Source organism: Oncorhynchus masou, chromosome 30 (genome assembly GCF_036934945.1).
Source record: "Oncorhynchus masou masou isolate Uvic2021 chromosome 30, UVic_Omas_1.1, whole genome shotgun sequence".
NCBI lineage: Eukaryota > Metazoa > Chordata > Actinopteri > Salmoniformes > Salmonidae > Oncorhynchus > Oncorhynchus masou.
In genome coordinates, this window is record NC_088241.1 from 42,704,846 (window position 1) to 42,724,536 (window position 19,691).

Consider the following 19,691-nt stretch of genomic DNA (forward strand, 5'->3'; position numbering starts at 1 on the left):
AACAGAAGACGTCACACACAGGATTGCAAATTAGATCTGTTAGTCCCCATGGAACGCAACGGCTGTTTTCAACTCAACGTGGGGGGGAACACAACAGACATATGACCGTGTCCTTGTAAAGATTTAAAACAGTAACACCTGGAACAAGTCAACATTGCATATTGACTACGCTGTCTTTGAAGTGGTATTCTTAATCTCTTGCTGTATTATAGGCTGCTGACCAATAGAATCTCTGACCCCTAGCCATAGTTCATATTCCACCTTTCTTGCCCTCCCTCTTCTGTGTAAACTCGTCATCACACGTTGTACCAACTTGTGTAGGGTTTCATTTCTTTATTGGGCAAGACTGTCATTTAGGAGCCGCAAAAAGTTTCAGAGAATTCAGGTCAGCAGCTGCATGGGATTGAGTGGGCAGCATAACTTGGCATGAGGCTCTCATGTCTAAAGAGGGCATTTATCAAAGCCTATTCTCTCTCTCTCTCTTTCTCTCTATCTCTCTCTCTCTCTCGTAAAGCTCCAGTAATGAAGTCAAGCTAGCAGCTCTGGCTTCACGAACAACACCTCTTTCACTTCAGCAGTTCTACTACAGTATGTCAAGCAGTGAGCACGGTTGTTATTTACCTCATATTACAGCCTCTTACGTTAATAGTACACATCTTATACAGAGCCATACATAGAGATATATCTCTGATCTAATCTCTGGTTATCTCATACAAATGTTGAATGAAGAAGCCTACAAAGAGCTGGCAGTGGTAACGTCTGCTCCCAGCTCACACCCTCAAACACGTAGATCCCCTGAACGCAGCTCAGTTTCCAGAGCCCAATCACCTGAATTCTTATCACCTGTTCACACACCTGTATGTCATTATCACACACTATTTAGTTCAGTTCTTTGCACCCCATCACTGTGAGGTGTTGTTTGTTTTGCAACACACGTCTTGCTGAACGCTGGTGGTCCCGTGTATGATAGTTTTTGCCTATTTCCTGCCTGTACTTTAGCCTGTTGGCTACCTATTGCCTGATCTCCCGGACTATGTTACGAGCTTTTTCCCTCTCTGTACTGTTGCCCTTTTTGACCCTCTGTGTATGACCTTCTGCCTGCCCCTGTACCCAGCTACCTGCCTCCTGTGGTCCTTTGCAATAATCACCTGCTGCGCTCTGCACTTGAAACCAGCTCTCTGTCCCCTCGTTTTCATTACAGCAGTGATGGTGGTGATGTCATAGTTTGCAACCCCAATGGCACCCTATTCCCTATTTAGCACAATACTTATGACCAGGGTCAACAGTAGTGCACTGAATAGGGTCATAATGGCTCTGGTCAAAAGTAATACACTATATAATGTAGGGAATAGGGTGCCATTTGGGACACAACCATGGACTTCAACCATTACTTTACTAAATCGTGCTTAAACAAAGTTGAGAATCAATAAATATGTGTTCCTAATTCTCATCTTTCCCCTTTGTTGACAAAGACACGACGCAAACAAGGTACGGGGAAATTTATTTCTTTAGTGTCACTGAACATTGTGAGAAACACTGTCTTTTGTTTTACATGGCAAGTGAGAGGAGAGAAAAAGCAAATGGTGTAAAGCAAAGACATTGCTTCTGTGCAGAAAAGCCAGTTGGTAAAGTTTTAGGACACCCACCTCAACATTTGAAATGCTAATGAAACACTTGAGCTTCCTCTCTAAACTCGAGAGCTGAATTTACTTTGCAGAGTGTTCAACAATACTCAAGGGCCAGGGAAATATGCATCATCGATGTGAATCTTTTGTTTTAATTACATGAGCCGAAGAAAACAAGACGAGACGTGGTTTGGGGCCAATAAGGCACTGTGATGAGTATAATTCTGAATAAAGATAAACTGTAATTATACAGTAATTAAGATTGAACTTTGTCTTTCCATTGTGGTGTTATTCTGTCAACCATATGCTGTTCTTTTATATCAGTCACAGGATGAAGCAGTATTTGATCTCTGGTAAAAAAACAATCATATCCCCTGTTTATCACCAAAAATATTTGTAGCTCTGACTCTTCAGACCAATGACACTGCTGAGGGTAGTTGTCACTCTCCTTGGAGATTACGTCTCTGGTCTCTCTTTTTGCTCTGCTGGCGCCCCTACTGCTTGATGGATCTGGACCTTGAGTGGACCTGACCTGAGTGTAGCTGGTGCTGTGGAAAGTTAAAGGGCACATTTGGACACATTGCTGAGTCCTAAATGGCACCCTATTCCCTGGAGCCTTATGGGCCCTGGTCAGAAGTAGTCAACTTATAGTGAATAGGGTATCACATGGGACTCAGTTATTGAATAGGGAGGTGGATGAGGCGTGCTGTGTGTTGACTATGACACAGGATGGATGGATGTGGGTTCTAAGGGGCAATTCATGTCCGGACTGCCTCTGTAAACATCTCCTGTGTATTACAGTAAACTCCAGCTTGTTACTGGGTAGAACAAGCCTTTGGTAGTTCTGGTAGCACTGAGAAGCTGCTCTAGTTGGCAGCGGATATACAGGGATAATATAAAGGGCTGCAAGAATACAATATACAGCTAGTGTCTTGATTTGATAGAAACCCTATTGAACACTGTGAATTATACACATACAGTATGTTGTTAAGTTTATAACTTGATAGCAGGCTAATCATTTTCAGTTTGGTACAGTACAACAATGTGGATTATGTCATAGGACTGTAAGACAATCTTCAAAGATTACTTCTTATTTTATTTTTACCCATAAATGTTAATTGTCACCTACATTTAATACATAGGTTTTTCGGTTGTTGTTTTGTACTCTAAAAAGCTGTGAAATCTCCTGGTTTGTGTTTTTTAAATGCTCTATGGTATTGTATGGTAATGTTAATGATCTTGGGGAATAATAATGATGAAAAGAGAATTTGGAAGAAAAGAATACTTGCATGTGACCTTATTCAATAAGTTATATTCAATAAAATGCCGTGGCTCTGATAAACAGAAAAAATGAACAACAATGTTCACTAAGAACAAATGAAACTACATTCAGGGTATTTATTACAGTTAACTAAGACATAAACACGGTTCTTAGCATAGTCCTATCAACTGTTACCACATCATCACAAGTCTAACTTCCAATCAGAGACCCCAGTAATTGCCTACATTCTTTCTGTATCCAGGTAACAAACAATATACTGTAGAAACCTTCACAGAGGAGACATTTTGTTGCCTGACAGATCTATTACATAATAATGAATGGCTTGGTCTGACGTGTATCCTATAGCCAGCGGCAGCATATAGATTACCCAGAGTTCTCTCATTGACTTACTCACATCCTCGATTGATTGCGTCATCACTGATGCACTGTTGCTGTAACCTTCTCTAGCAGAATGGAAGTGACTGTTACCATAAGCGGTAATAGATTGGGTGGATGGTTCAGTCCTGGGAAGGTGACCAAGCATTGTCTTATTAGATCATGATGATGACTCATGGTGCAACTATCTATCCCATGGCCTGTAACGGAAGGTTAATCTATTGCCTGATGTTATTCGTCCCCAAAATCCCATTTGAGAAGGGTTTGAGGTACTGTATGTACTGTATGTAGCCAACCACTGTCTCAGAATGTGTTTTCTTGTAGCTGTTCTACATTGTCCTTATTGTGTGTTTGTGGCCGCAGACAGGCACCGTGGTCCCTCCATTACATCTCTGAAAATAATGTCACTTTTTCAAACCAAAACTGTTAGACGGAATTAATGTGACCAAAAAACAAATAGAAAAGTTGAACAATATTTTTGGAAGACTTCCACAGTGCAAAATTAACAATTGTGACAAACATTATGAATTATTCAAAAGTTCTAAAGGCTCCAAACAGTACACTCTCATAGGACAATGTGCTCAGTACAGGCAACTCTGAGCTTGTCTGGAAGCAGAACGGATTGGGCTTAGGGCAGAGACGGAGAGAGAGAGAAGGAGACAACACTGGAGAAAATTAGAACAGGCAAGGATGTGAGGAACTTGAGCTGAGAAAGACACTCGGCTGAGCCAACGATCAAAGCCAATAACACATGAGTGTGTATGTCTTTGTTGACACGGATTTGTGTATGTACCTACAGAAGTGTGTGTGTATGTATGTTTGTGTCACAGTGCGTGCTCTATGTGTGTGTGTGCAGGGGAATAAGATAGGGGGTTAATGGGGTTGAAGAGATTCTGTCTGGCTCCACCACATTTGGGCTGTAAGTGTCACGTCTTGTCTGCTAGAGTGCCCCTCTCTGCCTCATTGTGGCGAGGTGAGGTGCCAGGTCCAGGGTGGGTCCGACATCTCTCCCTGTCAGCACTTCACTGTTGTCAGGGGAATTAGGCAGATTTATGGAGGGGGGGACCTCAGGCCCTCTCCTCCTCCTCCATCCCTAATGTTATCTTCTCTCCGCACCCTCCTCCTCTCCTCTCTTCTCTACTGTTCTCTCCTTTCTTCTTTTCCTCCTTTCTTCCTCCTGATCCTCCTCTATCCCCTCTTCTTCCTCCTCCTCTCCATCACCTCTCCTCCTCATCCCTTCTTTTGGCTATGGTATGTTAATTGCTTCCAGGAATACTCCAGTTGTGTCTGTACTTTAATGCCACTGATATAATGCCCTTTCCAATCAAGTCTGAAGGGCAAGAAATTCACATTGAAGGATTATGGTCTGTCTTTCAACCTCAAACAAACAATGTAATTATTGTAATGGCTGGCATTCAACTAGAAAGCATATGAGAAAATACTTTATTATCAGCAATTGTTAGTTCTATTAGTAATGTGGATTGTAGAAAATGTCCTCTTGAATTACAGTCTTCTCTGGTTGTTGGCATGGTATGGCATTTACAGTTTAGATTTTGATAGGGGCTGCTCAGAGTGAGTGGGCTCTTTGATGTGGACAAGGGGCCAACCAGGCTCCATTGGCTGTCTGGCATAGAAATATAATTACTAGAATGGAAATTTTCTCCAAAATGTTTTTCTCCATTCTATAACGGGGATCCTGCCTCAGAGTGAGCTGCTTGTGGGTGGTCACCCCCACTAAATGATCCTTATAACTTAACTCCTGTGTGCGATTTTAAAATAATCATTTGACGGACATACATCTAGTGTATTACAAGCAATTATTGGTATCATGATTGTCTTTGAAATGTGTGTTTATTTACACAAAGATTCACCATGAAGATTGCCATTTTCCCATTCACTATAATGTTAGTCTCGAAAACCTGACATCAGGCAACAGTGACTAGGGTCTGGTTTCTATTATGGACTCTTTTCGCAACTAAAATAAGGGGGGGAAAAAAATCCAGGGTGGGTTCTCTTCAGACAGACAAATCTCCCAACGAATCACAAGGCAGACATGCCAGAACGTCGCGATTCAAAGCCAAAGTTTGCAGGCAAAACCTTTGCAGTGGTTTTAGTGAAGGGAGTTGAAGCAAACTAGCAGTTACGTTGCTCCTCTATGCTAAAAGAGTCCATTAGTGAAACCAGAGCCTAGTTACTGTTGCCTAGGGTCGTGTTTTCCAGACCAGTATAATAGGGGATCCTGTTTTCTGCAAACAATGCCTGCAATACAGCGTTCGGCCTTGAACCTCCGCGGCTTCAATGAGAGGGGGCAGTCGTTGTCCCCCGGGCCAGACCTGGGTGGACGGCTGACTCTACACACTGAACAATTGGCTCACAGCACTAATGATCCACTCCTGCTGTTGACTGGCGTTACCGTGGTAACGTGGGCTGATCAGTTCCTCTCAGTGCAAGGTGTGGTCTTTTTGGAACTCCTTTTATAAACAGTTCAAGTTTAGGAGAACTCAACGAGAAATAAGAACGGAAAGAGCTAAAGCAGCTTTCATAAACAGTACAAACTGATGACACCCGTTACTCATATGAAAAGTTACTTGAGTGTTAACTTTTTTGCAATGGGCAGTCATTGCGACGGGCAATTTTAGATTCACTCCTAATTTCCTGAAGTAAAAGCCGGAGCAAAATAAATGCCATTTGGGATGCAGACGAAAAACCCTAAAATAGTCGACTTAGACAACATTCTCTGCAGGCACTGGACGAAGCAGCCAATCAGATCATATAATGTATTACACTCAATATGTCACACCCTGACCATAGTTTGCTTTTTATGTTTCTATGTTTTGTTTGGTCAGGGTGTGATCTGAGTGGGCATTCTATGTTATGCATCTAGTTTGTCTGTTTCTGTGTTTGGCCTGATATGGTTCTCAATCAGAGGCAGGTGTTAGTCATTGTCTCTGATTGGGAACCATATTTAGGTAGCCTGTTTGGTGTTGGGTTTTGTGGGTGATTGTCCTTGTTCAGTCTCTGTGTTACTTTGCACCAGTCTGTTTCGGTTTTCATGTTTTGTATTTGATTCGTGTTAATTTTGTTTCATTAAACATGGATGCAATAACCACGCTGCGTTTTGGTCTGACTCTCTTTCACATACAGAAAACAGTTACACAATAAGACATTAAAAGGGTGGAAGGTGTGATATGGAATTGCTCTGAATGCTATAGTACATGGGTTGCCGGTGAAAGATGTTTGTAATACAGGGTCAAGGAAAAGCAGTCTTTTCCAACATTTTTCGCCGCTTGGTTGAAGAAAAATAGTGTACAATAGTTCAAGGTTCTGACATTACATGTCATGTCTACTGACAGTACATACACAACAGAAACCATGCAGTTCTAGCAACAAAGCCTGGATTGTATCAAATCTAGAAACAACACCAATACATATTAACAAGTACAGGGTCATTTCCAAACTTCATGAGGGAAAGATGTCAGGCTGGTTAGTCCCATCAAACTGTATGGACTGAGTGATGGAGTTACACTCCACAGCAAATCACCTTTCCACCCATGAATCCAGGTCCTCTTGAGCCGAACTGTGACATAGTCATCATACTGTAAGTATGGAACTTGTTATTGAGTTAAAGGGACTTATAGCAGTATGCGATCCCTTCTGGAATTGAACCCACCACCTTGATGTTGCCAGCGACACACACTCTAACCAGCTGAGCCAAAGCGGACCACCACCATTGTCTCTGAGAGAAGTCTAAAGAGTGGTTGCTGTTTCCAGGTCTCTCCAGGCCTCATCCATAATTCACTGTGTATAATCCTGTGGATGATGGATAGCCCGGGAGGCCTTGTACCGTACTGTACTGTTTGTGGCCTGTCGTTAGCACTGCTGAATAATTAAAATACTATTTAGGGCTTATTGGCTCTCTCCGTCATACTTTATAGGCCTTCAGTATCCGTCTACGTATTTAATCACAGAAAGTTCTCAAAATAAACAAAAAAACGTAACGCACTAAACAAAGTCAGCTAAACACATTCATAAGCAGTGCATGTCAACAAAGTTGTCTACTTTCATTTCTAGACTTAAGCAGGATTGTTAAATACATATTTTAGTTCAATTAGTTTGTTTTGTGAACTATTTTCCACAGAAAATAGGCAAACAACCCTTTTCCTTCCATTCTTCTTTAGAATCAGAGCCAGACCATTACCATTTTACCAAAGCAAAGCAGAAATGTGTTTGCTCCGTGTAGCATCAGGGCTTGCTCAGGTCAGAGAAACAACAGAGACATTGGTTGAAGAGAGGGTTTGTGCAGCCAGCGTGGCTCACCCCGGAGAGGAAAACAAAGACACATTTGCCGGAGAGTGAGTGAGAGAGAGAGAGAGAGAGAGAGAGAGAGAGTGAGAGAGTGAGAGAGAGAGAGACCACAGCTGCTGGTGTGATGCCTGTGGCATTTGGCAAATTGACCTGCTGTACAAGCTATAAAGCTGGAGTAAACAGTCATGGTGCTGGGCCAATTACCCCACAAGTAAAAAGGGTTCCATCCCAAATGGCACCCTATTCCCTACATAGTGCACTACTTTTGACCAGAGTGTATGCCATTTGGGGGCACATAAAAAAGGGATTTAAATATGCCAGTCCCCTGACACTGTAGAACAGGGAAACTAACTGTCCCTGTGCCAAACACATGGACGACAAATTAACTGGCTCTGGCTCCATGTCTTGTTTTCAGTCGTGAGAAAGTGAAAACAGCCACAGCTCAGTCGCTCAATACCTCCAGGCCCTGCTTTATGCTGAGGTCATTCAAACACAAAGGATTGGGCTTTTTTACTGTCTTTCCCAGACTAAATAAAAGATGGTGTGTACATTAATCAGATATGCCAGGCCAAGCAGAATATCGCACTTGTTTGTTGCAGTGAGATATTTTTTTATTTAAAAAAAATATATATATATATCGACACCAGTGGAGACAGACTCATCAGTGGGTGACGACTGGGTCTGGTAGTTAGACAGTGGGAAGTGGGCATCTCCCATGATCTGTAGCCTATACTTGGCACACACAGTAGGCTACAACGAGGGCTACCCGTAATGCACCAGACCAGCCAGCACCAACACACAATGGCAATTTATTCCATCTGACCAACGGAAAAGACCCATTGAGCTAAAACCGGGGAGGGAGAGGAGGCGGAACACTCCTGCTAGACAGTGTGGTCCGTTCCACTACAGACTACGGTCCATATTATATAGTGCACTATATAGGGAATAGATAAGGTGCCTGTTGGTACACAGGCCTGGTCCTGACCTCAGGCTGGGCCAGTCACAGCAGGCGACTGGAGGTACGTACCAGAGGGGGCTGGTGGAAGGAGCTATAGGAGGACGGGCTCATTGTAAAGGCTGAAATGGTATGGTATCAAACATATTGAAACTACAGATTTGACTCCTCCTATAGCTCCTCCCACCAGCCTCCTCTGGTACATACAGCATCACCCTCTGTAGGTAGCTTCACCTCTTTGATCCCCTGTCACAGTGTTACTGTTTAGCATGCCTGATCTGGTTATACATAAGACCTTAGGCCAGTTGGTCCATAGCCCATCAAATCCAAAACAATGAGGATTTACTATGGAAAGTGTCAGGTACAGTACAGTACAGAGCAATACCCAGACAGAGAAGCCCATGTTAGGGTAGTATGACCCCGAAGAAGGCACAGTGATGCCCGAAACGTTGGTGTTTTTTTACCCAAGAAATGACTAGGAGGTTATATATATGGAGTGTGCGACTCTCTTTCTTTTTATAGCTTACAGTTTTACTAGATACTAAGCTAAACAAGATACTGAGATAATCTATTGCATTGTTTGTCAGCAGCAAAATGTGTGTGTGTGTGTGTGTGTGTGTGTCTGGTATATGGGACCACTCAGTAGGAAGTACTTGCAGTACTATTGGTATTCCATTAAGCCTCTTCATTGATTTCTGAATGCACACTACTGCACATCACAACTCCACTGTCCCCTGGAAGGCACGCTGTAAAACATAACTGATACAGATAGGATATGCTAGGAAGTGGTATGTCCACATGAATGTACACTACACAACAGTTCATTACTTAATGACCTTTTGAAGACAGGACAATCAGTTCATGGTTAGATGAACCAATCCCAGGGAGGGATACTGAATGAGAAGAGGAAACAACAAAACATCATTGTTATCTGGGACGTTCGGATCCTGTTCATACGCTAATGAGGATAGCTTTGATCGTGGGCTGCGTCCCAAATAGCACCCTACGCACTATATAATGCACTGCTACTATTGGCCCTGGTCAAAAGTGCTTCACTATATAGGGCGCCATTTAGGAGGTAGGACATGTGTTTTATATACACAGGAACGTTCACGCAGAGACTCTTTCAGTCAGTATTATGCTGTGACCTACTTACAGTACACTCCTACATCACTGATCCTATTTGAATGGACCTGTTGTTATTCTACCAGAGCTAGCAGACCAGTTATATACACTATATACACACACAATTCAAAAGGCACTCGCACATCTGGGCACATCTTTTTTGCAGGTGCATGGTAACAGTTGAATAAAATGAGAAAAAAGTAGAAACCTGCACACCGCTCCTGATAGTGTCACTGATCTTTCATAAGATGTTGTATATATACACTATATATACACAAAAGTATGTGGCCACCTCTTGAAATGAGTGGATTCAGCTATTTCAGCCACACCCATTACTGACAGGTGTATAAAATTGAGCACAGAGCCATGCAATCTCCGAAGACAAAAATTGGCAGTAGAATGGCGTTACTGAAGAGGCTCCCGAGTGGTGCAGTGATCTAAGGCACTGCATCTTCGTGCTAGAGGCGTCACTATAGACCGTGGTTCAATTCCAGGCTGTATCACAACCGGCCGTGATTGAAAGTCCAATAGGGCGGCGCACAATTGGCGTTAGGGTTTGGCCGGGGTAGGCTGTCATTGTAAATAAGGTGTTCCTAACTGACTTGCCTAGTTAAATAAAGGTTTAATAAAAAAGAGCTTTCAGTGACTTTCAATGTGGCACCATCATAGGATGCCACCTTACCAACAAGTCAGTTTGCCAAATTTCTGCCCTCCTAGAGCTGCGCCGGACAACTGTAAGGGCTGTTACTGTGAAGTGGAAATGTCTAGGAGCAACAATGGCTCAGCCGCAAAGTGGTAGACCACACAAGCTCACAGAACGGAACCGCCAAGTGCTAAAGCAGCTATTGCGTAAAAATGGTCTGTCCTCGGTTGCAACACTCACTGCCAAGTTCCAAACTGCCTCTGGAAGCACCGTCAGCACAATAACTGTTGGTCAGGAGCTTCATGAAGTGGGTTTCCATGGCCGAGCAGCCGAACATAACCCTAAAATCGCAATGCCAAGTGTCGGCTGTAGGGGTGTAAAGCACCACTGGACTCTAGAGCGGTGGAAACGCGGTCTCTGGAGTGAATAATCACGCTTCACCATCTGGCAGTTTGACGGAAGAATATGGGTTTGGCGGATGCCAGGAGAACTGTACCTGCCCGAATGCATAGTGCCAACTGTAACGTTTGGAGGAGGAATGGTGGTCTGGGGCTGCTTTTCATGGTTCGGGCTAGGCGCCTTAGTTCCAGTGAAGGGAAGTCTTAATGCTACAGCATACAATGATAGAGGATTCTGTACTACCAACATTGTGGCAACAGTTTGGGGAAGGCCCTTTCCTGTTCCAGCATGACAATGTCCCTGTGCAGAAATCAAGGTCCACGGAGAAATGGTTTGACGAGATAGGTGTGGAAGAACTTGACTGGCCTGCAGAGAGCCCTGACCTCAAACCCATTGAACACCTGTAGGATGAATTGGAACACCTACTGCGAGCCAGGCCTAATCGACCAACATCAGTGCCCGACCTCACCAATGCTCATGGCTGAATGGAAGCAAGCAATGTTCCAACATCTAGTGGAAAGCTTTCCCAGAAGAGTGGAAGCTGTTATAGCAGCAAAGGGGGGACCAACTCCATATTAATGCCCATGATTTTGGAATGAGATGTTCGATGAGCAGGTTTCCACATACTTTTGGTCATGTACCTTGTCCAGCACTATGGACAGATTCAATAACATGAGACATGCATGGAACCATGGAAGATGTAGTGATCACAGCCAGAACAGTGTAGTTTTGAATCTGTTAAATAGAACAGAGGCCATTTTAGTACTATCAATTCATCATAAATACATCGGTATGATTCACAGACTGCCTCTTTGCACTGAAACCAAATACACATCTAAATATTTCTCCAAAGTGATAATATAAAAAAAACTGAGGCATATCTTACATGCGAAGAGTTTATTTATGAATAATCTGCAATGTTATACAACACTAGCACACTCTGACTGTATGTATGCTCCTTTTTAATGATCATAACATGAATACAGACAAACATGTGGCTCCAAAAACAGAGTTCCCTTTTTTTTACAATACTCAAAAAAATACCTTGCTTTCATTTTAAATACGTGGCGTACATTTTTGGAAATAAAATATGCATTATATGAAATATAACAGCTGCTTATTGGGTAGACTATAGTACCAAATGCGATTATATGCAAATGACCTCTCTCTCCATAACACCTTCTTACGAATTACATGCAATAACAAAAAGAAAATGGATGCCTGTATGCACGTACAAAAAAAGCTGTACAGACTTTGTATGAAAATAGAAAACATCACAGCAAGATATGCAACGATAGTATCTATGTTACAAATAGCTTGCAGTACAAAAGGTCTATGAGAATGACCATTTAACGATAGTCCACCTGGAACCTAGCCTAGAGTTACAGGGCAAAAGGGTTGGTAGTGTCAACCATAGAATTACAATGATTTAGAAGTAGAATCATACTTAGAATTTCAATCATTCTAATTCGACGGTGTCAACATTATCCTGTGCTTGATATCAGGGCTACTGTGTCACAAACTCAAAGCTCAAACTGACTTCCTTGCTTACGCAACATCCATCCGTACCGCATAAATTCAATCCCGGGGTAAAGATAATAGCAGTATGTTTGTAGCAAGCGGGGAAAAATAACATATTGAAATCTTTATTCATGGAAACCTGTTTTGGTTCAGAATTAGGCTTAGATCTTTCAACAAATACTGGTTGATGACACACATGGCCTTACATATAGTCTAATGTGATATGCAAGCCAGTTATTTGAGCAACAACATAAAGGTGTATAACAATTACAATTAAATCCTTAGTGAAGAGCATGTAAACATATGAATTGCTATGCTTTGCCAGCTTACAAGGCGTGTGATATGTTGAACGTTTACATTTATCAGGTTAATGAATTAACATTTTATATATCAAAGATATAGTTTTGATTTCCATAACATACATTTCATTATTATTGCCAAAATAACACAAAATGGTCTTATCCATATACAATTAAGGATGAATTACAATATGTCCAGTTGAAATAAGAAAATGAGCTTAGCCATTAAAGTACACATACTGTATGTGTTAAACATAAAGAAACATTTGGTACGCCTCAAAATGGCAGCATATCCCCTATATCCCTCCAACTCAACTCTGGACCTTGAAGCCAGTTCCGCTGCATTTTTTCATTGTTCCCTTCTAATCAGGGACTGATTTACACCTGGGACACCAGGTGGGTGCAATTAATAATTAGGTAGAACAGAAGAACAGCCGGCTGCTGACCTCATAGGTTAAGAGTTTTAGTACCCCTGCCCTACATAGTCCACTCATTTTGACTAGGGTCAATATGGCTCTGGTCAAAAGCAGTGCACTATGGCATAGGGTGCTATTTGGGACTCAGCCTACCACAGAAACAGAAGTGTGTACAAGGCACACTGAGATCCTTACATGTCTATCTATTGTTCCTTGCAAAAAAAAAAGCACTTTTGGAAAAAATGTGATATATTCACGTGATATCTCAAAAATTGATTTATGTGAGCAAATGAAACTGCACGGTTAAATATAAACCTCTTTTACATTTGAAAATATACTTAAAATATACTTCTTTTTTTGTACAGTATGAGGATTGATTAACAAAAATAAATACATTTTGCGAAATGAAATGCCGCTGCGATTGCTGATGCTGAAAGAACAAAATCTGACCACTGACACAGTCCTGACACAGTCCTGACACAGTCCTGACACAGTCCTGACACACCATGGCACTAGAAATGAAAGGAAACGGTCCTCACATTCACCCGAGGAACACCTCCAACGGTGAACCACCAGCGACTCACAGACAGTTGACACAAGACCAGTGACGTTAGCTAACAGTGCCACCTCTGGTGCTTTCAGTACCAAATGGTAGAGATTTAACGCAACGATTTGTAATGAGATCAATGTCTTGGGCCCCATCTCAAATGTAGGTGTCTAGGGGGCAGTTTGGGATTGGACCTTACAGGACACAGGCTCTCGGCTGCTCTCTCAAAGCAGCCCCAAGAGAAGCCCTGTGTAACAACAGTATTGCTCTGAGTGACACTTTTGTCAAACACCACAGTGTTTTATATCTAGCCTGATCCCAGATCTGTTTGTGCCGTCATGCCAACTGTCAAACCAATGACCATAGGAGGTGGCAGGACAGCAAAAACAAATCCGGGACCAGGCTATTCTCAATCTGGTCCAGCCTCGTATTGAATTACATTCTCAGGCTCACGGCCAAGCCACACACACAATAACAGAAACCAGGAAAGATGTATCCATTGCTAATAACATCTCAAGAGTATAGCTTTCAAAATCGGATTCTTCTTTGACATTTAAGTTCTCAACGCAGGTAAGAAAATATACAGTTCAGCAACAAACCTCACAAAAGTATGTTGGAATAAAACCTTAAACCTCTATAATTATTATTTACATTTGGTGTGTGCATAAGTAACACTGATTGTAAATCGAGACGTTTGTCTTTTTGTGGATTCATCTCATAGTAACGGTTTGTGTTTGAAAAGCAGAAGCACTTCTTTACATTCATATTCCAACATCAGGCCTCTAGGAAGGAACCACAGTGCTGTTGTATTGGGTTTTGTGAGACAGTTGATGACAGACATGCAATTCCAAGAAAACCCAGCTAACGTCCCAAATGGCACCCTATTTACTATACAGTGTACGACTTTTTACCAGAGCCCTAAGGGCCCTAGTCAAAAGTAGGACACTAATGACTGGAAGCGTCTGGAAGGAGAGGAGGATGGTGAAGAGGAGGAAGAGGAGGGTAAGTAGAAGTATGTCCAGGTGGTTCTCTTGTTTGGCAGTCGAGAGGCCATTGGAGCACCAAGAGTCAGACAGACATTATAGACTGTTGCTGTTGCGTAAACAATGCTTGTACTGGTGAAAAGGGCGCACAGTGATTGGAGGGGGGTCATGGGGTGAGATGAAGTTTGTGTCCTAATTCCCTATCTAGTGCACTACTTTTGGCCAGGGCCGATAGAGTTCTGGTCAAAAGAAGTGCACTATATAGGGAATAGGGTGCTATTTGGGAGACACACAAAGGCATTGACTGAAAAGTTTACGGACGGATGGGCGGACGGAGCGGTGACCAATGCCAATTCCCCCCCAGATGTCGAAGGTATTGATAGAGGTCGAGGTTACACTCTCTCCACTCGACTAGGATCATAGGAGTCTGAGGAGTAAAAGAACGGACACCAATCACAATCCAGTCAGAGATTCACGATGATGATTCCATTAGCTAAAAGGTTCATTCATACACAGTAATGAGAACACAGGGAAATCCAAGTCTGGGTGCCAGTCTGTTTGTGCAATCATGCCAACTCTTGGGCACTCATTGCAATGCCAATCTGGCAAGAACACAAACAGATCTGGGACCAGGCTAGGAAAATCCATCTTACTTAAAACAACTTGTTTCAGTGAGTCACAGTGGTCTTGGAGGACTCCCAGCTCACACACACACCACACACACACCCTTCCATCGACATCCGCTAAACCAACCCAATAAACAGTTCTATCATACAGCTGGAATAATCATTTCTGGAGTGGTTTTATGGCTGGGTTCTCCCACTGTTCTGCTATAAAAACACCTTATTGTCCACTTAGGTCAAACTGCCATTTAACCAGCCAGAGCAAAGGTTGCATCCCTACTAGTTCATCTGAGAATGTTCTTAGTGTGTTTTCCAGCAGTATTAGTCTTTAGAATGTATTAAAACCAAGTCTAAATGAAGCTTCTATCGCTCATATGCTAGGATAATAGCTCCCTCTTGTGGCACACATGCCAAAACAAATCTCCCTTCCACTAATGAACGAGGCTGAAGGAAATGCACATCTTTCAAGATCAAACCAAATGGTTCTTATTTAATTAAAGCATGCATGTGTCCATGTTCCTACCGTACCCGAGAGCATCTCGCCGTCCTCTAGGGTGGGAGAGGAGCCACAGGAAGACACATTGAAGCTCAGGGGGAGGGTGATCTCTCTCTTGGCCACCGTGCCGCTACGAGGTTTAGGGATGGGCTTGGGGAGGAGAGGAGGTTTCATAGGTCTGGAGACCGGCTCTGGCCTAACCTCCTGTTGGACATCTGGTTTCTCACTCCTCTCCGCCTCCTGCCCCTCTCTTTTCTCATCTGGCTCTACCACCTCATCCTTCTCCACCTCCTGCCCCTCTCTTGTCTTCTCCTCTCTTTTCATCTTTGGCTCTTTCTCCTCATCCTTCTTCCCCTTGATTTTGACTTCCTCTTTCTCCTCCTCCTCCTGCACGACCTCTGGCTCATCTTCTATATCTTCCACCTCCGCCTTGGACTCCATCCTCAACTCCTCCATCTCCCCCCTTTCTCTCTTCTCCTCTGCCTGCCGCATCCCTTCCCCTGGGTTTGCGTCGTTCTCTCGCTCTGCCTCTACCACTACCCCGGTCTCTTGTTCTGGTTCTGCCTCTCCTGAACACCTGACACGGATGCAGGAGATGGAGAACGGCTCATCCATGTGGGCCATGCTCTCCGTGCAGCCAGGTGATATGGAGGAGGGGGGCGAGGAGAGCCTGGGGGAGGCACCACCACTACCGTGTCCCTTCTTTCCTTGCCTCTCCCCACCCCCTCCCACACTCAGCACGCTGAGGGCCAGCTCCTCGTCTCGGGTCATGGGCAGAGACAGGGGCAGACTACTGGGAGGGAACTCCGGTAGCTCCAGCACCATGGAGGGGTGGCTCTGGCTCTCGCCACCTCCTCCAGCATGTCTGTCTTCATATACTGATAGGCTGTCATCCTTACTGGGTCCTCCTCCTTTCTCCTCTCCCAAGGTAACCACGGATACCTCTACCTCCATCACTTGTTCGTACTGTCTTCTCACATGCTTTGTCTCCGTGTCTCTGTCCGGACTGTGCTCCTGGGTTTCTTCTTTGTGTTGTCTCTGATTCTCTGTGTTGTCTCTATGCTCCTGCTCCTCCTCTTTCTGTTCAACCAGGCCCAGTGATTCCACAGCCTGTGCTCCTTCTGGATGGAGTTCTGGTGTCTCTTCCCCAGTCTTTGTGTCATATTGGTTCTGCTGCTCTCTGTAAGGGCTGTGTGCCTGTGTTTCACCTATGCCAGTCTCTCCTTCCTCCTCGCTCTCCTCCACCACCCCCTGCAGTGACTCCTCCTCTCTCTCCTGGACCCGGCTCTGCAGTGAATCCGGGGCTACGTCTATCCCCAGTATCCTGGCTGCTCTCTGCTCCATCGTCTCGTTCTCAGGGATCCCCTTGGCACACTTCACCTCATATAGATTACTCAGGTCCTCCGTGGGCCTGGTGTTCGCCTTCTCCTTGATCAGCAGGGTCTCCAGGTGTCGATCTGCCAACGTCGCCTCGTTACGCCAACTCAGAGGATCGGAGCTGACGCTGTATCTGTAGTCGCCATCCTTGAAGGCGATCACTGCCTCTCGGGTCAGCCTGCCGGGTCGTGGTGACCCCCACAACCCTTCACCTCTTGGCGACCTGCTATTCTCACTCCGTGCCCTGCGGATGTTCAGATTGGGCTCATGGCCTCTGAATCTGGGTGGCACGATGGGCACATTATCCGGCTTTACCTTCCTCTCCTCTTCCACTACTTTAGTGGGGCCCAGCTCGTCCTTATTACTGCCCTCACGGATGTGCGCAACCTCAACCTGGCTGCTTTTGGCTAGAGATGGTTTCTCTCCGCTCTCCCATAATAGCTGCACGTTGTGACATAGTTCCTTGTGGTCTAACGATGTGAGCGGTGTGAATGTGGGGCCACAGTGCTGGTCCTGCTCTCCGAGACTCCCAGGGGCTTCAGTGTAGACGGTGAGCCCCACGTCCCTCAGTAGAGACTCCTTGGCGACGTCCTGCTCCTGCCTGTAGGTAAGCCTGGGGTCATAGGTTTCCCTGTGGTCACTCTGTTCATTGTGGAGTTTGTAGTCTCTAAAACCAGTTGGCACCAGGTCCTCTCTCAGTGGTCTGGGGATGCTGGTCCTGTTCTGGGGCTGGGGCCTGGAGAAGGCACTCCTCACCTCCCTATATTCTGGGTCTATAGAGGAACCAGGGCCCCAGCTGTCTAGTCTGGGCCTGATGGTAGGGACGTTGTTGTTGGGTTTGTTATTCAGGCGCTGGTCTGGAAGGCTAACTGTCTCCCGCTCAGAATCTAGAAGGGGAGGGGCTATGGGCTGATGTTGATGTTGTGTGTCTTTTCTGCTCAGCTCCATGATGTTCCTGTACACCTCGTCCAGGTCATCTATACACTGGTCCACACTGGGTCTCCTGGGCTGGACCTTCTGGATCTGGTCTAGTTCTACGCCGGCAGCCTTGTTGAAACACTCCAGCTCCTCGATGGCGTCCCACGGCCGCCGACTCACCGGCTTCAGCAGGAACTGACCAAACGCCACCTGGCCCTGGCTGTTAGCGTTGACATCGTCTGGGGGTTTGGTAGTGGTGTTGGAGGTGGTGGTAGTAGCACCAGTCTTTCTGGATGTGGAAGTATGTTGGTCTCTCTCCTCCCCAGATCCAGAGGGTGGAGGCTGGGGTGGGAGTGATGGAAGTGACAGGGGCTGGGCCGGGCTGATACTGAGGCGGGAGAAGGCGCTGTTGCTGGACGGGTGGAGGTTCTTCTGGCCTTTCATGGGGTAGCCCACGCCGTAGGAGGCGGACACAGAGCTGCAGTCGGGGCCCACGCCGCTGTCTGCGGTTGTGTCCGAGGCCGGGTGGCCTGGCTCCTGACCCCCCTGTCCTCCAGGCTGACCTGTCCCCCCTGTACACCCAGGACCCTTCACGGGGGAGCTGGTCTGGGTTTCCTGGTTCCTGTACTGGTCCCCGGGCCAGGAGCCGGCATAGCACAGCTCCTTGTCAGCACTGGCCTGGAGTGACCAGGCGTCTACTATCTCCTTCCTCAGAGGACCCTTCCTGGTGCTTCTCATAGAACTGAAGCTGCTGGTGTGGGAGGGGGGTTTGAGACCCATGTCTGATAACGACTTGCTACGGAGGCTTTGGCTGTTGTCTGATTGGACCACAGTGTTTTGGTTGTCTTCTGTGGTGAAGACGCTCACGATTGGCAGACTACTTGGCAGACTGTCAGGCATCTTCTCGTTATTGTTCTGGTCTGCTGTGGAGACTGAGTCTTTATTGGTTTGTTGTTGCTGCATGTGGATGGGGACAGACACCAGGCAGAATATGGTCTCACTGTGAGACTTCCTCTTAGAGTTTCTGTTGTTGTGGTCTACCCCCGAGTCTCCTGGAACTATCTTCTTCACCTGCGTGATGGTTGTTTCCGAGAATCCTTGGTCTGAGCTGGAGCTAAGAAGCACCGATGAGGCCGGGGCTGGGGGCTGGAAGGCAGAGAAACCACCTAGGTTGTTTTTGGGATTATACCTGTTACAGTTTTGGTCAGTTGCTGCTGGGAAGTTATCTAGTGAGTCAGTCTCTTTGTGCAAATCGCTGTGCTGCTGCTTCCACCGGTTATTCTTATTGTCATAGTCGCTAGTAGACTTCGGCGTTGTCGGACTGGCTGGATCTGACGTGCTGGCAAGTGTTGGCGGGGCCCCCGTGGAGGCGAGGGACAGGAAGGCACTGTCATCAGACGAGTGGTCTGACACGGTGACACTGGGAAGCTCAGAGGATGTGGAGTTACGGATGTGGCGAATGTTGTCGGGGTCTGTCATGGAGTTACCTCCACCGCCTAGAGACGAGCTTCCTCCCCCGGAATTTTGTCGGACACGTGGGTCGTGGACGTACTGGATGCCAGGACCCAGACCCGGCTGGTGCTGCTGCTCGCTGTTGCCAGGGTAGAGCTGTTTCCGGTGGGGCACGCTCCTCTCTCGGAGGGGCTCTCTCTGAGGCTCCGGCCAGGACGCTCCTCCACCGGTGTGTCTGCTACTGAACCAGGGGTCCGGGGTCCCACGCATCTGTTGCTGCTGGAACACCTGGTGGTACCTGATAATAACACATGATAAATTATTTAACATCTACATTGTATATTACATTA

The 19,691-nt window shown here is 45.4% G+C and overlaps 1 protein-coding gene across 2 annotated transcripts in view; it reads right to left on the minus strand.

Moving 5' to 3' along the window:
- Positions 1 to 11,591: 11,591 nt before the first annotated feature.
- Positions 11,592 to 19,691, minus strand: part of LOC135522631 (uncharacterized) — a 41,960-nt gene continuing 33,860 nt past the window's right edge. For both annotated transcript variants that reach the window (XM_064949075.1, XM_064949074.1), the window contains 2 exons: positions 15,627 to 19,639; positions 11,592 to 14,902 (listed from right to left, as the gene is read on the minus strand). In XM_064949075.1, coding sequence (XP_064805147.1) covers positions 14,868 to 14,902; positions 15,627 to 19,639 — 4,048 coding nt within the window. In that variant the 3' untranslated portion in view covers positions 11,592 to 14,867. The remainder of the gene's footprint in view (positions 14,903 to 15,626; positions 19,640 to 19,691) is intronic.